This window comes from Heterodontus francisci, chromosome 33, assembly GCF_036365525.1.
Source record: "Heterodontus francisci isolate sHetFra1 chromosome 33, sHetFra1.hap1, whole genome shotgun sequence".
In the NCBI taxonomy this organism is placed as follows: Eukaryota; Metazoa; Chordata; class Chondrichthyes; order Heterodontiformes; family Heterodontidae; genus Heterodontus; species Heterodontus francisci.
This window is the reverse complement of record NC_090403.1, coordinates 38,435,924-38,451,017: the sequence shown is the minus strand read 5'-3', so window position 1 is coordinate 38,451,017 and position 15,094 is coordinate 38,435,924. Positions and strand designations below refer to the sequence as shown.

Genomic DNA, 15,094 nt, shown 5'->3' with positions numbered 1-15,094 from the left:
AGCAGGGAGGTTATGATGGAGCTGTATAAAATGCTAGTTAGGCCACAGCTGGAGTACTGTGTACAGTTCTGATTGCCACAATATAGGAAGGATGTGATTGCACTGGAGAGGGTGCAGAGGTGATTCACCAGGATGTTGCCTGGGCTGGAGCATTTCAGCTATGAAGAGAGACTGGATAGGCTAGGGTTGTTTTCCTTAGAGCAGAGAAGGCTAAGGGGGGACCTGATTGAGGTATACAAAATTATGAGGGGCATAGATAGGGTAGATCGGAAGAAATTTTTTCCCTAACCAGGGGGCATAGATTTAAGGTAAGAGGCAAGAGGTTTAGAGGGGATTTGAGGAGAAATTCTCTCACCCGGAGGATGGTTGAAATCTGGGAACACACTGCCTGCGAGGGTGGTAAAAGCAGGAACCGTCACAACATTTAAGAAGTATTTAGATGAGCACTTGAAATGCCATAGCATACAAAGCTACAGGCCAAGTGCTGGAAAATGGGATTAGAATAGATTTTTGCTTGATGGCCGGCGTGGACATGGTGGGCCGAAGGGCCTGTTTCTGTGCTGTATAACTCTATGACTCTAATCTTAAATACCTTTATCAGGTCAACCCTCAAACTTCTCTTTTCTAGAGAAAAGTGCCCCAGCCTGTTCAGCATTTTCTGATAAGTAGATCCTCTCTTTTACGGTATCATCCTTATGAAACATTTTGAACCTTTTCCAGGGCCTTTGAATCATTTTTATAATATGGAGACCAGAACTGTGCACAGTACTCCAGGTAGTCTAACCAAGGTTTGATAAAGGTTTAACATAACTTCTCTGCTTTTGAGTTCTATCTCTAGAAATGACCCCCAGTGCTTGGTTTGCTGTTTTTTAAAAATTGCCTTATTAACCTGTGTCACTACTTTTAGTGATTTGTGTAACTGTACCCCTAGATTCCTCTGCTCCTCTACCTCATTTAGACCCTTATTATCCAAACAGATTCTTCCTACCAAAATGTACCATTACACATGTCTATATTGAAATTAATTTGCTACTTACACACCCATTCTTCATGTTTATTAATATCTTCTTGTCTTTTGTCGCATTCTTCCTCAGTATTAACTAAACCCCCCAATTTGATGTCTTCTACAAATTTTGAAATTGTACTTCTGATCCCAGAGTCCAAATCATTTATATAAATTGTGAAGGTCAGTGGTCTCAACACTGATCACTGCAGAACACGACTTCCCATCTACTGCCAGGCTGAGTAGCTATATTTAACCCATACTCTGTTTTCTGTTTTGTAGCAAGCTTGCTATCAATTCTACTATTTTTCTCATGACTCCACATGCTCTGACCTTTGGCATGAGTCTACTATATGGTACTTTATCGAAGGCCTTTTGAAATTCCAAATATATTACATCTACTACATTACCCTTGTCTACTGTTTCTACCACTTCATGAATTCAATGAGATTGGTCCAGCATGATATGACTGTTATATTTTTGATTTTTAGATGTTACATTTTCTGTTTCTGGATAGTTCAGAAAAGAGATTCCCTGCAATTACCTGTACCAAGGGTAATTTATAATATCCTTGAAATATTTTAAAGGTTCACTTTGGATTACATTTTTGTATTTAGAAATATAACTGCAGCCCTCAAAAGGTGTTAATCATACCAATAATTGATTGTTTACTCCACTCTCGACAATATATAGAAATTTCTAACCCCAACATCAATTAATAGGGAAAGAATTTAGTTTCTTGAACCTATTTCAATATTCACAGTTCAGGATGGAAGAGACACTCTGTCCTTTCATCAATGAGACAGAAGTAGAATTTGAATCCAAACTAGGACTTGAAGACACAAACATAGCTAATACACTAGTGCTGTAATGAGGCAGTACACTGTCAGAGGTGCTGCTGGATTTCTGACCTTCAAATAAAAAGGACGACTTGCATTTATATAATGCCTTTCATGGCCTCCATATGACTCAAAATGTTTTACAGCCAATGAAGTACTTTTGAAGTGTAGTCACTGTTGTAATGTAGGAAATGCAGCAGCCTGTTTGCACAGAGCAAGCTCCCACAACCAACCATGTAATGAAGACTAGATCATCTGTTTTAGTGATGTTGGTTGGGGATAAATATTAAAGGATAATTTGAACTTAAGTGTAGTTCCTCCTTACAGGACTTCAACACTACACACATTTCTGTGGCAACAACGATTTCAAGGAAAACTTTAGGGAGATAGAGCTAAACAAAGCTCTCATGGGGTCTGACCAACCAACCTCAAGTCGTGAATTTTATTTTGATAGGATAAAATAATGTTAGTCTTCATTTGAACGAGTTAAACCTTTGCTGGGGAGGTGATGGCATAGTGGTAACGTCACTGGACCAGTAATACGGACATGGGTTTAAATCCCACTATGGCACATGGTGAAGTTTGAATTCAATTAATAAAAATCTGCATTTAAAAAAAGCTAGTCTAACGATAATTATGGAACCATTGTTATAAAACCCCATCTGGTTCACTGATGTCCTTTAAGGAAGGAAATCTGTCTTCCTTACCTGGCCTATATGTGACTCCAGACCCACAGCAATGTGGTTGACTCTTAAATGCCCTCTGAATGCCTCTCAATTCAAGGCAATTAGGGATGGGCAATAAATGCTGGCCTGGTCAGTGACACCCACATCCCATGAATTAAAAAAAAGTATTTTTTCCAAAAAAAATTATTCTTGATGTGGGTGACGCTTACTGCCCATCCACAATTACCCTGTAATAAAAGTAAAACAATGCAGATGCTGGAAATCTGAAATAAAAACAGAAAATGCTGGAAATACTCAGCAGGTCTGGCAGCATCTGTGGAGAGAGAAGCAAAGTTAGCGGTTCAGGTCTGTGACCTAATTACCCTGTAATTGGTTAAGTGTAATAATAGATTAAATCATTGTAATCTGCCTATTCCAGTGGTTAGAGTGATCTTTAAAGATCCTAATGACACTAAGTGAGACAGGCTGCTCTGACCAGCATTCCTCACTTAACCAACATCATCAAAAAAACAAACGGACTGCCCCTTTGCTGTTTGTGGGATGTTACTATGCACAAATGGCTGATAGCTTCGCCAGTACAACGGCAGTCACTGTCACTACTCCAAGGTAGTTCATTGTATAAGGCGGTTTTGAGAAGTGATACACAGGTTATGTAAGTGCAAACCTTCAACTTTCAGATCACGACCATCCGGCTGTTCCCAGATGCAGCTTATCCCCTGAGTGGACACTAGGGGGCGCCGTTATCTATACAGACAAGATTAATAGTTAAACATCACAAAAAGTTAACTTTCCTTTGTATAATTCCAGATTCTGTCCAGTGGCTAAAAATAACCTTCCTTAAAAATCTTTGACAATTGCAAAATAGATGGCAACGATTTTCTCCAATAAAACAAAAATGGAATGAAGATGGGTGGGAGGGAAAACTCGAAGTTTGATATTTCCCTGTTTCAAGATGTTTTGTCCCAGTTCCCGATTCCTGCACTAACTTCAGAAGACAGGCTGATTCCCCGATGCGCTGGAAATGCGCGATATGTAGAAGAGCAGCGCAGAGAAATTAGAGGCCGTTTAAAAGTCTAGATCTCCAGCACTACAAACACAATTTGTACAGTTTTATAGTTAAATCCGCTTTAATAATTGGAGTAGGTGCAAAATTGAATGACTGAAAATCACAGTCTGAGTGTTAATTTGCATATTCCATTCTAGCTACCCGGAGATCTTAAACCAGGAACAAGAAATAAAATCACACTTTGCAACAGCCGATAATCCAGCACTTTGGTGGGAGCGTCTTTTGGTGAAGTATAAGATTCATTCAGGAATAATGCACAGTAAAGCCATGAATATAACCCATACAGATATTTAGAGTCAGCAGAAGATTACAGAGCGTTTCATCCCTGGTGGAAATCTTTCAACGCGACATCTTCAGATTACTGCCCTTAACACCGTTTAAAAACCTTACAATCTGACTGCAATTAATGCGGTTAAGATTTAAAATAGAAATAAACTTCACAATCCGAATTTATGAATTCTGATACAATAACCATTTTCTTCTTTTGTTACCAAATCGCCATTTCCTCCCGATTTAGCCAGCACCGGTATAGTTAATTTGCAAGTCTCGTTACATGAAACCTTTTGTATCCGTCTGGATTCCTCCAGATATCCTTTAAGATCAACTTTTTTCTTTGGAAAAAAATGGGAGTTGATCCGCTGGTTGATTTTATACAGATGTTAGTGGGTGTTTTCTGCACCGTTTGCCAGGAGAATACTCCCACTCATTAGAGGGAATGTGGCCCAATCAGTTCTGAGCTTCCCCAGGATGTGGCCCTGTCTCGGATCTTGAAAGCTAAAACCCCCACGAAAAAAAGAGTGAAAGACAGAAAGAAGAATTAGGACCACTGGGACTAAAGTTGCTAAGGCACATCTGTAAGTTTGTTTATCTTTACAAATTCATAATTTCTGTTTACAGAGACCTGTTTCGTTGCTGACGACAGCCCTTAAAACGTTTGGTTGAACGCAACATGCAGGAGGATTCCAACTCCCCGTTTTCTCCTGTGGACAGTTCGAGCAATAGCGAGGAGGAACAGGACTCCCAGCAGAAGAGAAATGGCAGAAAGAGGCGTTCAGGCCAAAGGTCTCAAAGGCCCAGCAGCGGGAAGAAAGGGATGAAGATTTCCCCCCTTGCCCAAAGTTTGGAGGATATTCAGACCCAGCGAGTCGTGGCCAACGTGAGGGAGCGTCAGAGGACACAGTCCCTCAATGATGCGTTCGCAACTCTTCGCAAAATCATCCCCACTCTGCCTTCAGACAAACTCAGTAAAATCCAGATCCTTAAATTGGCCACTAGGTACATCGACTTCCTCTACCAGGTGCTGCAGAATGATGAGATGGACAATAAAGTGACAAGCTGTAATTATCTGTCACACGAAAGACTCAGTTATGCATTTTCTGTCTGGAGAATGGAAGAATCCTGGCCCTTGTCTGCTGGACCTTAGCATTTGTTGCTAATCAGGTAATTCTGAGGGCCTTATTGTCATTGAAAAGACTAAGAAATAAACCGAAATAAGCAGCGGGACAGATAGACTGACAGCCACATGTAAAATTCAGGCAATGTAGAAGGTCTTTAAACAAACACCGAGCGATAATGAGCGTCTTTCATCTCAACTTCAAGAGTTACCAGATGATACTTTCCCAGCTGCGATGCTGCTTCTGTCACTTTCCTCCCGTTTTATGCCAATCTGTGTATTTTCCTTCACTCCCTGCAATTTTTCTTTTTCCTTTCTGTGTAACATTTCTCCCCTTTGTATTCCTTCTTTCTCTGCTACCTCCCCGCCACCCATTCCAGCTGTAAGAAAAAGGCTTTGAGTGATAAATTGTTTGATCAGTCAACACTTGCAAGTTGTGAAAGTCAACAAGTGGACACAATCTCCATTTGTAACCCCTTTCCCTTGTCCCGAGTATTTATTGGCTCTGCCGCCGTAGCGTGAAAGAAAGTTTAAGCAAACACTGGGCAGGAATGCAACCATTTTTTTTACTGGCACCTCGACCTCAAAGGTTTATCAAATGTTAACTTTACATCCAAAATCAAACTGCACACACCCCCTAAAACTCAAACTTCTACATTCTGCTAAACATCTTTACTCACTTACAAAACCTCTCTTCAAACTTGCAGTTCGAGTCAGTAAAACTTCAAAAACTGTTTTTTTAAAAAAAACAATACATGTGTTTAACTCTTTAGCTTCAGTCATAATAAATGCCCGTTGTCGGGTTCCATGAGTTTTTAATTTTGTTTGTTGTTTGCATGGAACCGCATTCGGGTTTATTATTGAAAAGATCTGGAACTCTTCAAAGGCTGAAGAACTGGGAAGTTGGATTTTACTTGAGGTATTTTTTTGTTCATTTCCAGCTGATCCAACACATTCTCCCTTTGACTTACAGGCACATTAATATGCTACGTGGGATCATACACCAGTGCATCAAGAGCATTTTAAAGCTGGCCTAGCGAAAGCAAAAGTCAAGAGCACTTAAACACCAAGCTGGGGCTGTGGATGTGAGGATACCTAGAAATATACTGGGCCACCAGACAACGTTAGTCTGTGGATCCAATGTTATCTATTTATTTGCATGTCTTCTGCAAAGCTTCAATTCCACCGTATATCGTGTGGAGGGACTGGGAAATGTTTTTTTTTTAAGGAAGAAAACCGCGGACTAAGAGATATAAACACAGAGCTTTGTTGTGAAATATTTTTTATATTTTAATTGGAAACGGAACTTTATTTCAGGAGATTGAGCTTTGAATGTCGTGAACCGTCTTATTATTTTAAGAAAAGTTATATGGCGTTCTGTGTTTTATAATAAATGCACATTGCGAACAGTTTTACCAAGTTTTTGAGTGCTTTGCAGTCGAGTTTTGGAGAATTTATAGCTCCCTGGAGAGCAGCGAGGTATTTGATCGTGAAATAAATAATCTCAAACAGAAGTCAGATGCTTACAATAACTTTCAAGTAAAATCAATTTTTTATACATTTAACATGGTGACCTCTCTATATAAAGAGACAAATATACTATAGTTAAAAGATATGTTTAAACAATGTAGTTTCGAAGCTCTTAAATACATACACGTTATAGTTCTGACTGAATAAACAATATTTCATGCTCTGTTGTATACTTTCGGAAAATTCCAAATCATTTACAACAATTCAAGTTTAGTTTTTTAATTAAAAGTACATAATGAAAGTTAGAAATTCGGGAGCAGAAAATAATCTCACTACAAATAAAAGGAGCCAGGCAAGATGTGGAATGTTTAATTTTTTATTTGCTTTTAATCCTCCATCAAACTTAATACAAGACTTTCCGGGTCTGTTTTACAGTTTCTCGACAAACACAAAGGCTACTTGGTCAGAAATCCGTTTTACGAAACTCTCATGTGGTTTGAAAGTATTACTTGGTGTTTTATCAGGACCATTTTAATTTTTTTTAATGTTGCTTTTCCAAACACACTTTTAGTTAACTTCATTTTGGTTTTGTGGATTTGTAGTTTATAAACACCAACGCCTATTTTCAGGTGCAGGTGTAGATAGCCGAGGTTTGCATTGAATTTCACCAAAGCGAGTGAGCAAAGAGAGAAAGATGAGATCAGGAAGGATGGAGAGAAAAAAATGGAAATCGACCCAAAGAAAATGAAAGTCGCAGCGGTTTGGGTTTGTCACTGAAAGAGGCGGAAAGTGCTGGAAACGGGAATACATATTTGGTTTACAGACCATTAAACCCTACATCGAAATCATCGCAACATTACAACATGCAAGAATACTTTGTATAAAACAAATGCAATTTCTTTAAATCTTTTCCTTCATCGAGTAAAATCGAGTCACGAGCGATTTAAAACTGTAACGTACATTTTTACAGGAAACTCAAGATTTGCTGTTAATCGCAATTATTTTTATAACGTGAAACCTGCCAATTAAAACACACAATAAAATCGAAAACTTCTTTGAAAGTACAGAAATAGTGGCTTATTGTGCTTTCAGCGGTTCCTGCTTATTCTGGTCTATACTGGTTTCTCTATAGGCATTCTAATGACTACTTTTGAATGCGGTACTGCATTATGATACAAACCAGAAATAATGTTAATCAGCTGACCAGGGGCTGACTGACCGCTCATTCCTGTATCTTATAGCAAGATATTGCTGCATACAATTACTATAAAGAGGTCGGCCACTCTGGAAATTGGAGTAGATCTGTTTAATGCAGCCCTCATTCTCGTGTGCAGTTCTCAGAAGGAATTTACCCAATTTTGCTAATAATTTGTTGCACTTTGACAGCATCAAATGTTCTGTTTTCAGCTGTTTCTTGTAAGGTAGGGAAGGCCTAACATTCCCAGCCCTCACCTGGAGAGGGATAGTTTCCTCTCTCTGACCTTTGTATAGTTCCAGCTTCCCTCCGAGAAACCCCGCTCCAGAACAGTTCAAAACACACTGAAAACACAAAAACAAAGCCTTCAAAACACACAATCTGTCTCAACAGAGACTTCAAAATATACAATGTCTCTCACACAGATTTTAAAATATAGAATATTTCTCTCAGAGATTTCAAAATACACTATCACACGCACAGAGTTCAAGATACACACACAATCTCAGAATACACCATAACTAAAACCCCATACTGCTTTTAAAATATATGGGAATCATTCACAAACTTTAAAATCCTCAAAAATCACACAAGGGCTCAAATATAAACTAAAATCATACACTATGTTGTATATTTTTATATGAGACTTATGTATAAATGTAGATATTTACAATCACTATCGCATTTGTTATTCTTTTCTGATCAAAGTCAAATTCAACTGGGCAAAAATCACTAAACACCTATAAAGAGATCGGGTTTGTTTATTCTTAACTTTTCAGATAAGGAGAGGAAAATCCCCCCTCCTCGCGCCCCCCGCCCCAAACACAGGACAATTGTGTTCTATCCGAAACGTAACTTTCTACCCAACATGTGGCTGCCTTCTGGCAAGTGGAAAGATTTTCTTTTTTATCGTCTCTTTGTTGTGACTTCTAGCAGAGCGGTTGTTCGTGTGGAGCCCGCTTCAGTCCTTTAAAATATAACAGGGAAATCAGCACATCTTAAAAATTCAAAGCCCAGCGTTTCTGTGCCGGAGAAATAAAAAAAAAATACAATATTTGCATCCAGAGTTTTCTGAAGGATGTTAGTCAGCTCTCACTGGCTTGTGACTAGCGATCTCAGGGAGAATAGATAGCAGAAAGGAGAGACAGTTTAGACTGACAGCGGATTAAAAAAAAAATAATGAGAAAGTAACAGCTACTGAAGGAGGCGAGAGGCAGGAGTGAAAACAAAGAGTTAATTCAGCGGTGATTACCCCCGAGTTTGACTCCTTTAAATGTGCATATAAAATCTGAATCTTTTCACCCACTCCAGAACAAAATAAATGAGAAGGTTGAGAGGAGATTTGATAATAGGTTTTCAAAATCATGATGGTTCTGAGCAGAGTAGACAGGGAGAAACTGTTCCCATTGGCAGAAGGGTCCAGAACCAGGGGACACAGATTTAAAGTAATTGGCAAAAGGATCAATGGGGAGATGAGGAGAAATTTTTCCATGCAGTGAGTGGTTGGGATCTGGAATGCACTGCCTGAGAGTGTGGTGGAGGCAGGTTCAATTGCGGCTTTCAAAAAGGAATTGGATAAATACCTGAAGAGAAAAGAAATTCCAGGGTAACGGGAAAAAGGCGAGGGAGTGGGACTAGGTGAGTTGCATTTGCAGCGAGCTGGCACGGACACAACGGGCCGAATGGCCTCCTCCTGTGCTGTAACCATTCGATGATTCGATGAAATGACTACATGCAGCTACACTGCAATGTTTAATATCCGTTCGGTGTTGGGGGTTGTTCCATTCTCCCGCTTCTGTGAGCAAAAGGTTGACAGGTCTGGGGAGGAGAGAGGAGGTCGATGCCCTACCCATCCTCCCCCCAAAGGGGAATCTGATCAGGGCAAAATCGGAGGAAGTGGAAGCATTATCGCAAGGTCAGAGTGAATGGGACGGTGGAACAGCAAAGGACAGGTCCGAGCGGAGAGGACATGATCGGAGCAGGGTTATTAACATGGTATTTGACAGGGAAGTGGTGAGGCAGACAGCTCTCTATAAAGGATAGGAACAAAATAAAGAGGAGGTGGTGGTTAGGACGGAGAATAAGGTGGAAAGGTGGGGCTGAGCTGAGTTTGTGGGATGCTGGGGGAGGGGCTGGAAATGATACAGTGCCTATTTCTCTCCTGATGTCTCTCTGGGGAGGAGCAAGATTAGATCCGGCCCTTGATAATCCCCATTAATGTTCACTGACAGCAAACCTGGGCGGATGGAGAGTTGAGCTAAATTATATCTGCTGAGTTTAGGTTACACTTAATATCAACATTTCTGTGGGCAAAAGGCACCTCAATAAACTGTAATTTGATTTATTTTATACGACGGGTTATATCCGGAATTAAAAGCCATGTTTGCTCACCATGATTTGAGTTAAGATAAACCCTTCCCCTCCTCTCTGCTGGAATGATCTCCCATAAAACTATTATGTCAAACAACATTTGACCTACATCAGTCTCTAAGAAAAACATGACAATATTTCTATTAATGTTTGTTTTCATGTTTCATCTATAACCCTCCAATTCTCCAGTCACTGATTTAATGTCAGGAGATGTTTGCAATGAAGACAGTGAGCAATGTGCACTAGCTACATCTAGTGGTGTAACTGCCTATTGCACCCAACCACTTCTATTATAATGAACAAACAAAATACTGCGGTGGCTGGAAATCTGATTTTAATGACATAGGTTGCAATTAATTTGCCCTCAAAGATCACCTTAACCCACAAAGACTCCACTATAAGTAAAATAGCTACAAAGGATTCTGAGTAACTGCAATAAGGTATCATTTCCTCGTCTTTCTGTTGGTTTTTCTCTCTAAGTACTGTTTGCATCAATGGTTGATAAATTGCTATGATTTTAACAGTGTAAAGTAGCTAAATTAACATATGCCAAATCACCGAAGTGCCTTGTAATATCCTGGATTGAAAGGGGCAGCACTGGTCCGGTAAAGTGGCTTTTTATTAGGTTGGTAAACAGAAGCGAGGTCACAGAAGTGATCAGATCTTCACTCATCAGGCAGCTCACTTAAAAATATTGACCTAACCAAACGAAAAGTCCACCTTCTGCAACCACCAACTTCCCTTCCTCCTAAATGCAAACTGTTCAACATGTTAACTGCAGTTTCAGAATTTTCAGCGTGCGGATAAATGTTACAAAAAGAGCAACATATCACCAAGTCTTTTAGACTGTAAACAAAGTGGAATTTGCATTCGGAGAATTTACAGCTCAAAGCCTCCACTTAAAAATAAACGAACTCAAACAAAGATCAAACAATGCATTCTGGATTTCACTACAAATAAACAAAAAGAATTCAGGTCAGTTGAGCTAAATGTGCTTTCAACATTTTTAGTCAAAACATGTACAAATATGAGATAAAATAATAAAAAAAGAAAATGTTTCAGATTAATCAATACCAAATGGAGACCCATTTGTTTGTAAATCATGGACTCAGGCATCCATCGAGCAAGAATGTCAAAATCATAATTCTCACTACAAATGCCAAAAGTGGAAAATGCGATAGCGACCATGAGATTGGAGAGCTGGAATATTCAGTATTTAACGGAAACTTAGTGGTACAATTACCTGTTAAAAATTTGTTTGTGAAATGATTGACTCTCACGGGTCCTATTTGCCACACTAACATATCCCCAGCTCGGCTTAATTTGAATTAAATCTTTTTTTAAAAAATGTGCCTGTCAAAACAGTTACAAACAGAAAACTTTAGGTTGACAATTCACAAAAATTTGGACAAGTCTAAAACAGGAGTGCCGCTCTTTTCCTGCCACATGCTTTCAGGCTGGTTGATTGGGTACATGTGTGCTCTTTGTCCTCCAGCTACTTAGCAGAGATCAAAGCCATCAGAAATCTCTCTTTCAACTGAGTACAGAACAGCATGGATTGTTTATGGGGTGTTTTTATGACCAAATCTATTATTTCACTGCAAATCCAACCCTGTTAAGATCACCCTTTGTGAAGAGTATGATTAAGAAAATTGTAAACTACCAATTTGGAAAGAACAAATGCTCAATTTAACTGTTTTACATCTACTAGTGTTTTTTTTTTATGTTTTAATGCTGATTTAACCTTTCCAGACTCTAATTCAGGTCAGCCTTGTTCTTTCAGTATTTAACAATACTTCTTCTCCTGTTTCATTTTGATAAGAATGTAACTGTGTAACATCCATTTCTTTTCTTTCCACTGGTAGAGTAGCTTGCCTATTGAGGGTTTGGCTGTATTTCAAGTATGTATTTGATGAAATCATGGATCGTGAAACTTTAAATGAGGCTACAGCAAAGCTCACTCTCTCAAGTCAAAATATGTTTGCATTTAACAAGCATTTTCATTCTGTGAAATGCAAAATATCACGGACCAGGTCATTGCTAAATTGTAAAATCTCACATAGATCAACGTTTTTAAACTGAGCTCATTGGAACTCAAATTCCTGCCTTTTTTCTCATACCACAGTAATGTGCTAATCGAATCACTGTGTGGACAGCCATCATGGCCGCAAATGAAGTTGAAACGTTTCTCAACAGTTAACTGGCAAAAAGCAAAAAAGGTTCTACAGTACTTCACTAATACTTAGCCAGAGGTGCAGAGGACACAGGCATTAATGATTGAAAGATCAGAATTGTTTCCCAAACTTTGCAAGTCAGCACCATCCCTCATTTGGGTGAATGTACCAAGTATGGTACTAAGCCACACAGACCAGTTTGGTTCCAGGTTTAATCCTCATTTTGTGCTGAGTTAACTGATCTGAGCTGGGACAATAGAGAATGTGGTGCAAATGGCTCAGTGCCTCTGAACTAAAAAGGGGTACACAAAACGGCCAGGGTCCCCCCCTCCTGACTGCTATCTGGTGATTCCTGCATGGGCAGAGTTGGGTTCAGTTGTAATGCCATTGAAGATGAATAATCTTCAGACACTCACTGTCCAAGCTTACACATGAATAGCGGGCGGTATTGTGAATTTAACAGAGAGCTGTGGGAACACATGCAATCACATCTCAACATGAAGGAGCACCTTTGCAGAGGAAAGCAGATAAAGGAAGAAATCTGGGAGGGGGAAAAATAACATTTGTAATGTACCTTGCATTATGGAGAAGCTTTGAGTTTGCATAAATGTGGAATTTTCAAATGATTTGTCAAAGACTCTTGTAAGTAAACAATCAAAATCTTTATATTAATGCATGCCAGAGTCTAAAATCATTTAAAACATTTTACAGGGTACTGAAACTGCTTTAAAAGAGCCATAGTAGAAAAAAAAATTGAATGAAGAAATCTCTTCCTGCACAGTAAGCTTGCTGTGGTGGTACTGGCCAACATGGAGAAGATGCTTGGTAAAGTGAAGCCAAATTAACTGATGGCCAAGATAAAATTTGCCAGAAGATTCCCAGGAGAGTGAGTGCACTCTCCCCAGTAAGAGAGAGAACACCAGTATCTCAGCCAGAACAATCACAATTTGAGAACCAGGCTCATGAGGATGGGGATAAAAATATGAAATTATCTTAGGCAGTGAGGAGACGCCTTTCATAAAAAAAACTTCAGACCCAGTGAGCACATCTGCTAAACTCTATGGAAGGAAGTAGTCACTGGTGTAGCTGATCACGATGGTACAAAATGCAGCCCAGATGTAATCTCTGGTCCAGTACCATATTAAAGCCCAGATCTAGGCCCATCTGATATACTTTCTAACAGAGGAAAGCAAACCTTTGATGTAAATTTTCATCTGTCTATTTGACAGATGACCATACATCACAACACTGCTGCTATGCCATCTCTTTACAGAATGTTATGCTTTTTTTTTACTTCCAATGCCTCACACTCCACAGTGTGCTCAAAAACTATTAATCTAAAATCACCTGCATGCTATAATTTTATGGATGTCTGAAATGATCAAAATGTGTTTTATTTTTTGCTACAAGAATATGTAATTCTTACCCCAAAATCTGTGGAATCTGGTGTTGGAGGGGAGCTTTTAGAATTAGAACATTACAGCGCAGTACAGGCCCTTCGGCCCTCGATGTTGCGCCGATCATCTGACCTACACTATTCCATTTTCATCCATATGTCTATCCAATGACCACTTAAATGCCCTTAAAGTTGGCGAGTCTACTACTGTTGCAGGCAGGGCGTTCCACGCCCCTACTACTCTCTGCGTAAAGAAACTACCTCTGACATCTGTCCTATATCTTTCACCCCTCAACTTAAAGCTATGTCCCCTCGTGTTTGCCATCATCATCCGAGGAAAAAGACTCTCACTATCCACCCTATCTAACCCTCTGATTATCTTGTATGTCTCTATTAAGTCACCTCTCCTCCTCCTTCTCTCTAACGAAAACAACCCCAAGTCCCTCAGCCTTTCCTCGTAAGACCTTCCCTCCATACCAGGCAACATCCTAGTAAATCTCCTCTGCACCCTTTCCAAAGCTTCCACATCCTTCCTATAATGCGGTGACCAGAACTGCACGCAATACTCCAGGTGCGGCCTCACCAGAGTTTTGTACAGCTGCATCATGACCTCGTGGCTCCGAAACTCGATCCCCCTACTAATAAAAGCGAACACACCATATGCCTTCTTAACAGCCCTATTAACCTGGGTAGCAACTTTCAGGGATTTATGTACCTGGACACCAAGATCTCTCTGCTCATCTACACTACCAAGAATCTTCCCATTAGCCCAGTACTCTGCATTGCTGTTACTCCTTCCAAAGTGAATCACCTCACACTTCTCCGCATTAAACTCCATTTGCCATCTCTCAGCCCAGCTCTGCAGCCTATCTATGTCCCTCTGTACCCTACACACCCTTCGACACTATCCACAACTCCACCGACCTTCGTGTCATCCGCAAATTTACTAACCCACCCTTCTACACCTTCATCCAGGTCATTTATAAAAATGACAAACAGCAGTGGCCCCAAAACAGAACCTTGCGGTACACCACTAGTAACTAAACTCCAGGATGAACATTTGCCATCAACCACCACCCTCTGTCTTCTTTCAGCTAGCCAATTTCTGATCCAAAGCTCTAAATCACCTTCAACCGCATACTTCCGTATTTTCTGCAATAGCCTACCGTGGGGTACCTTATCAAACGCCTTACTGAAATCCATATACACCACATCCATGGCTTTACCCTCATCCACCTGTTTGGTCACCTTCTCGAAAAACTCAATAAGGTTTGTGAGGCACGACCTACCTTTCACAAAACCGTGCTGACTATCGCAAATGAACTTATTCTTTTCAAGATGATTATAAATCCTATCTCTTATAACCCTTTCCAACATTTTACCCACAACCGAAGTAAGGCTCACAGGTCTATAATTACCAGGGCTGTCTCTACTCCCCTTCTTGAACAAGGGGACAACATTTGCTATCCTCCAGTCCTCCGGCACTACTCCTGTCGACAATG

The 15,094-nt window shown here is 39.9% G+C and overlaps 2 protein-coding genes across 3 annotated transcripts in view; one reads left to right on the top strand and one right to left on the bottom strand.

The window, feature by feature from the left end:
- The first annotated feature begins 4,265 nt into the window (after positions 1-4,265).
- Positions 4,266-6,326, top strand: LOC137347922 (twist-related protein 2-like). The gene is made up of 2 exons (XM_068012974.1): positions 4,266-5,034; positions 5,961-6,326. The coding sequence occupies exon 1, from the start codon at positions 4,544-4,546 to the stop codon at positions 5,015-5,017; it is 474 nt and encodes a 157-aa protein (XP_067869075.1). The 5' UTR covers positions 4,266-4,543; the 3' UTR covers positions 5,018-5,034; positions 5,961-6,326.
- A 527-nt stretch (positions 6,327-6,853) lies between these two features.
- Positions 6,854-15,094, bottom strand: part of hdac5 (histone deacetylase 5) — a 384,161-nt gene continuing 375,920 nt past the window's right edge. For both annotated transcript variants that reach the window (XR_010969069.1, XR_010969070.1), the window contains one exon: positions 6,854-8,619. The gene's annotated coding sequence lies outside the window, so the exon portion shown is untranslated. The remainder of the gene's footprint in view (positions 8,620-15,094) is intronic.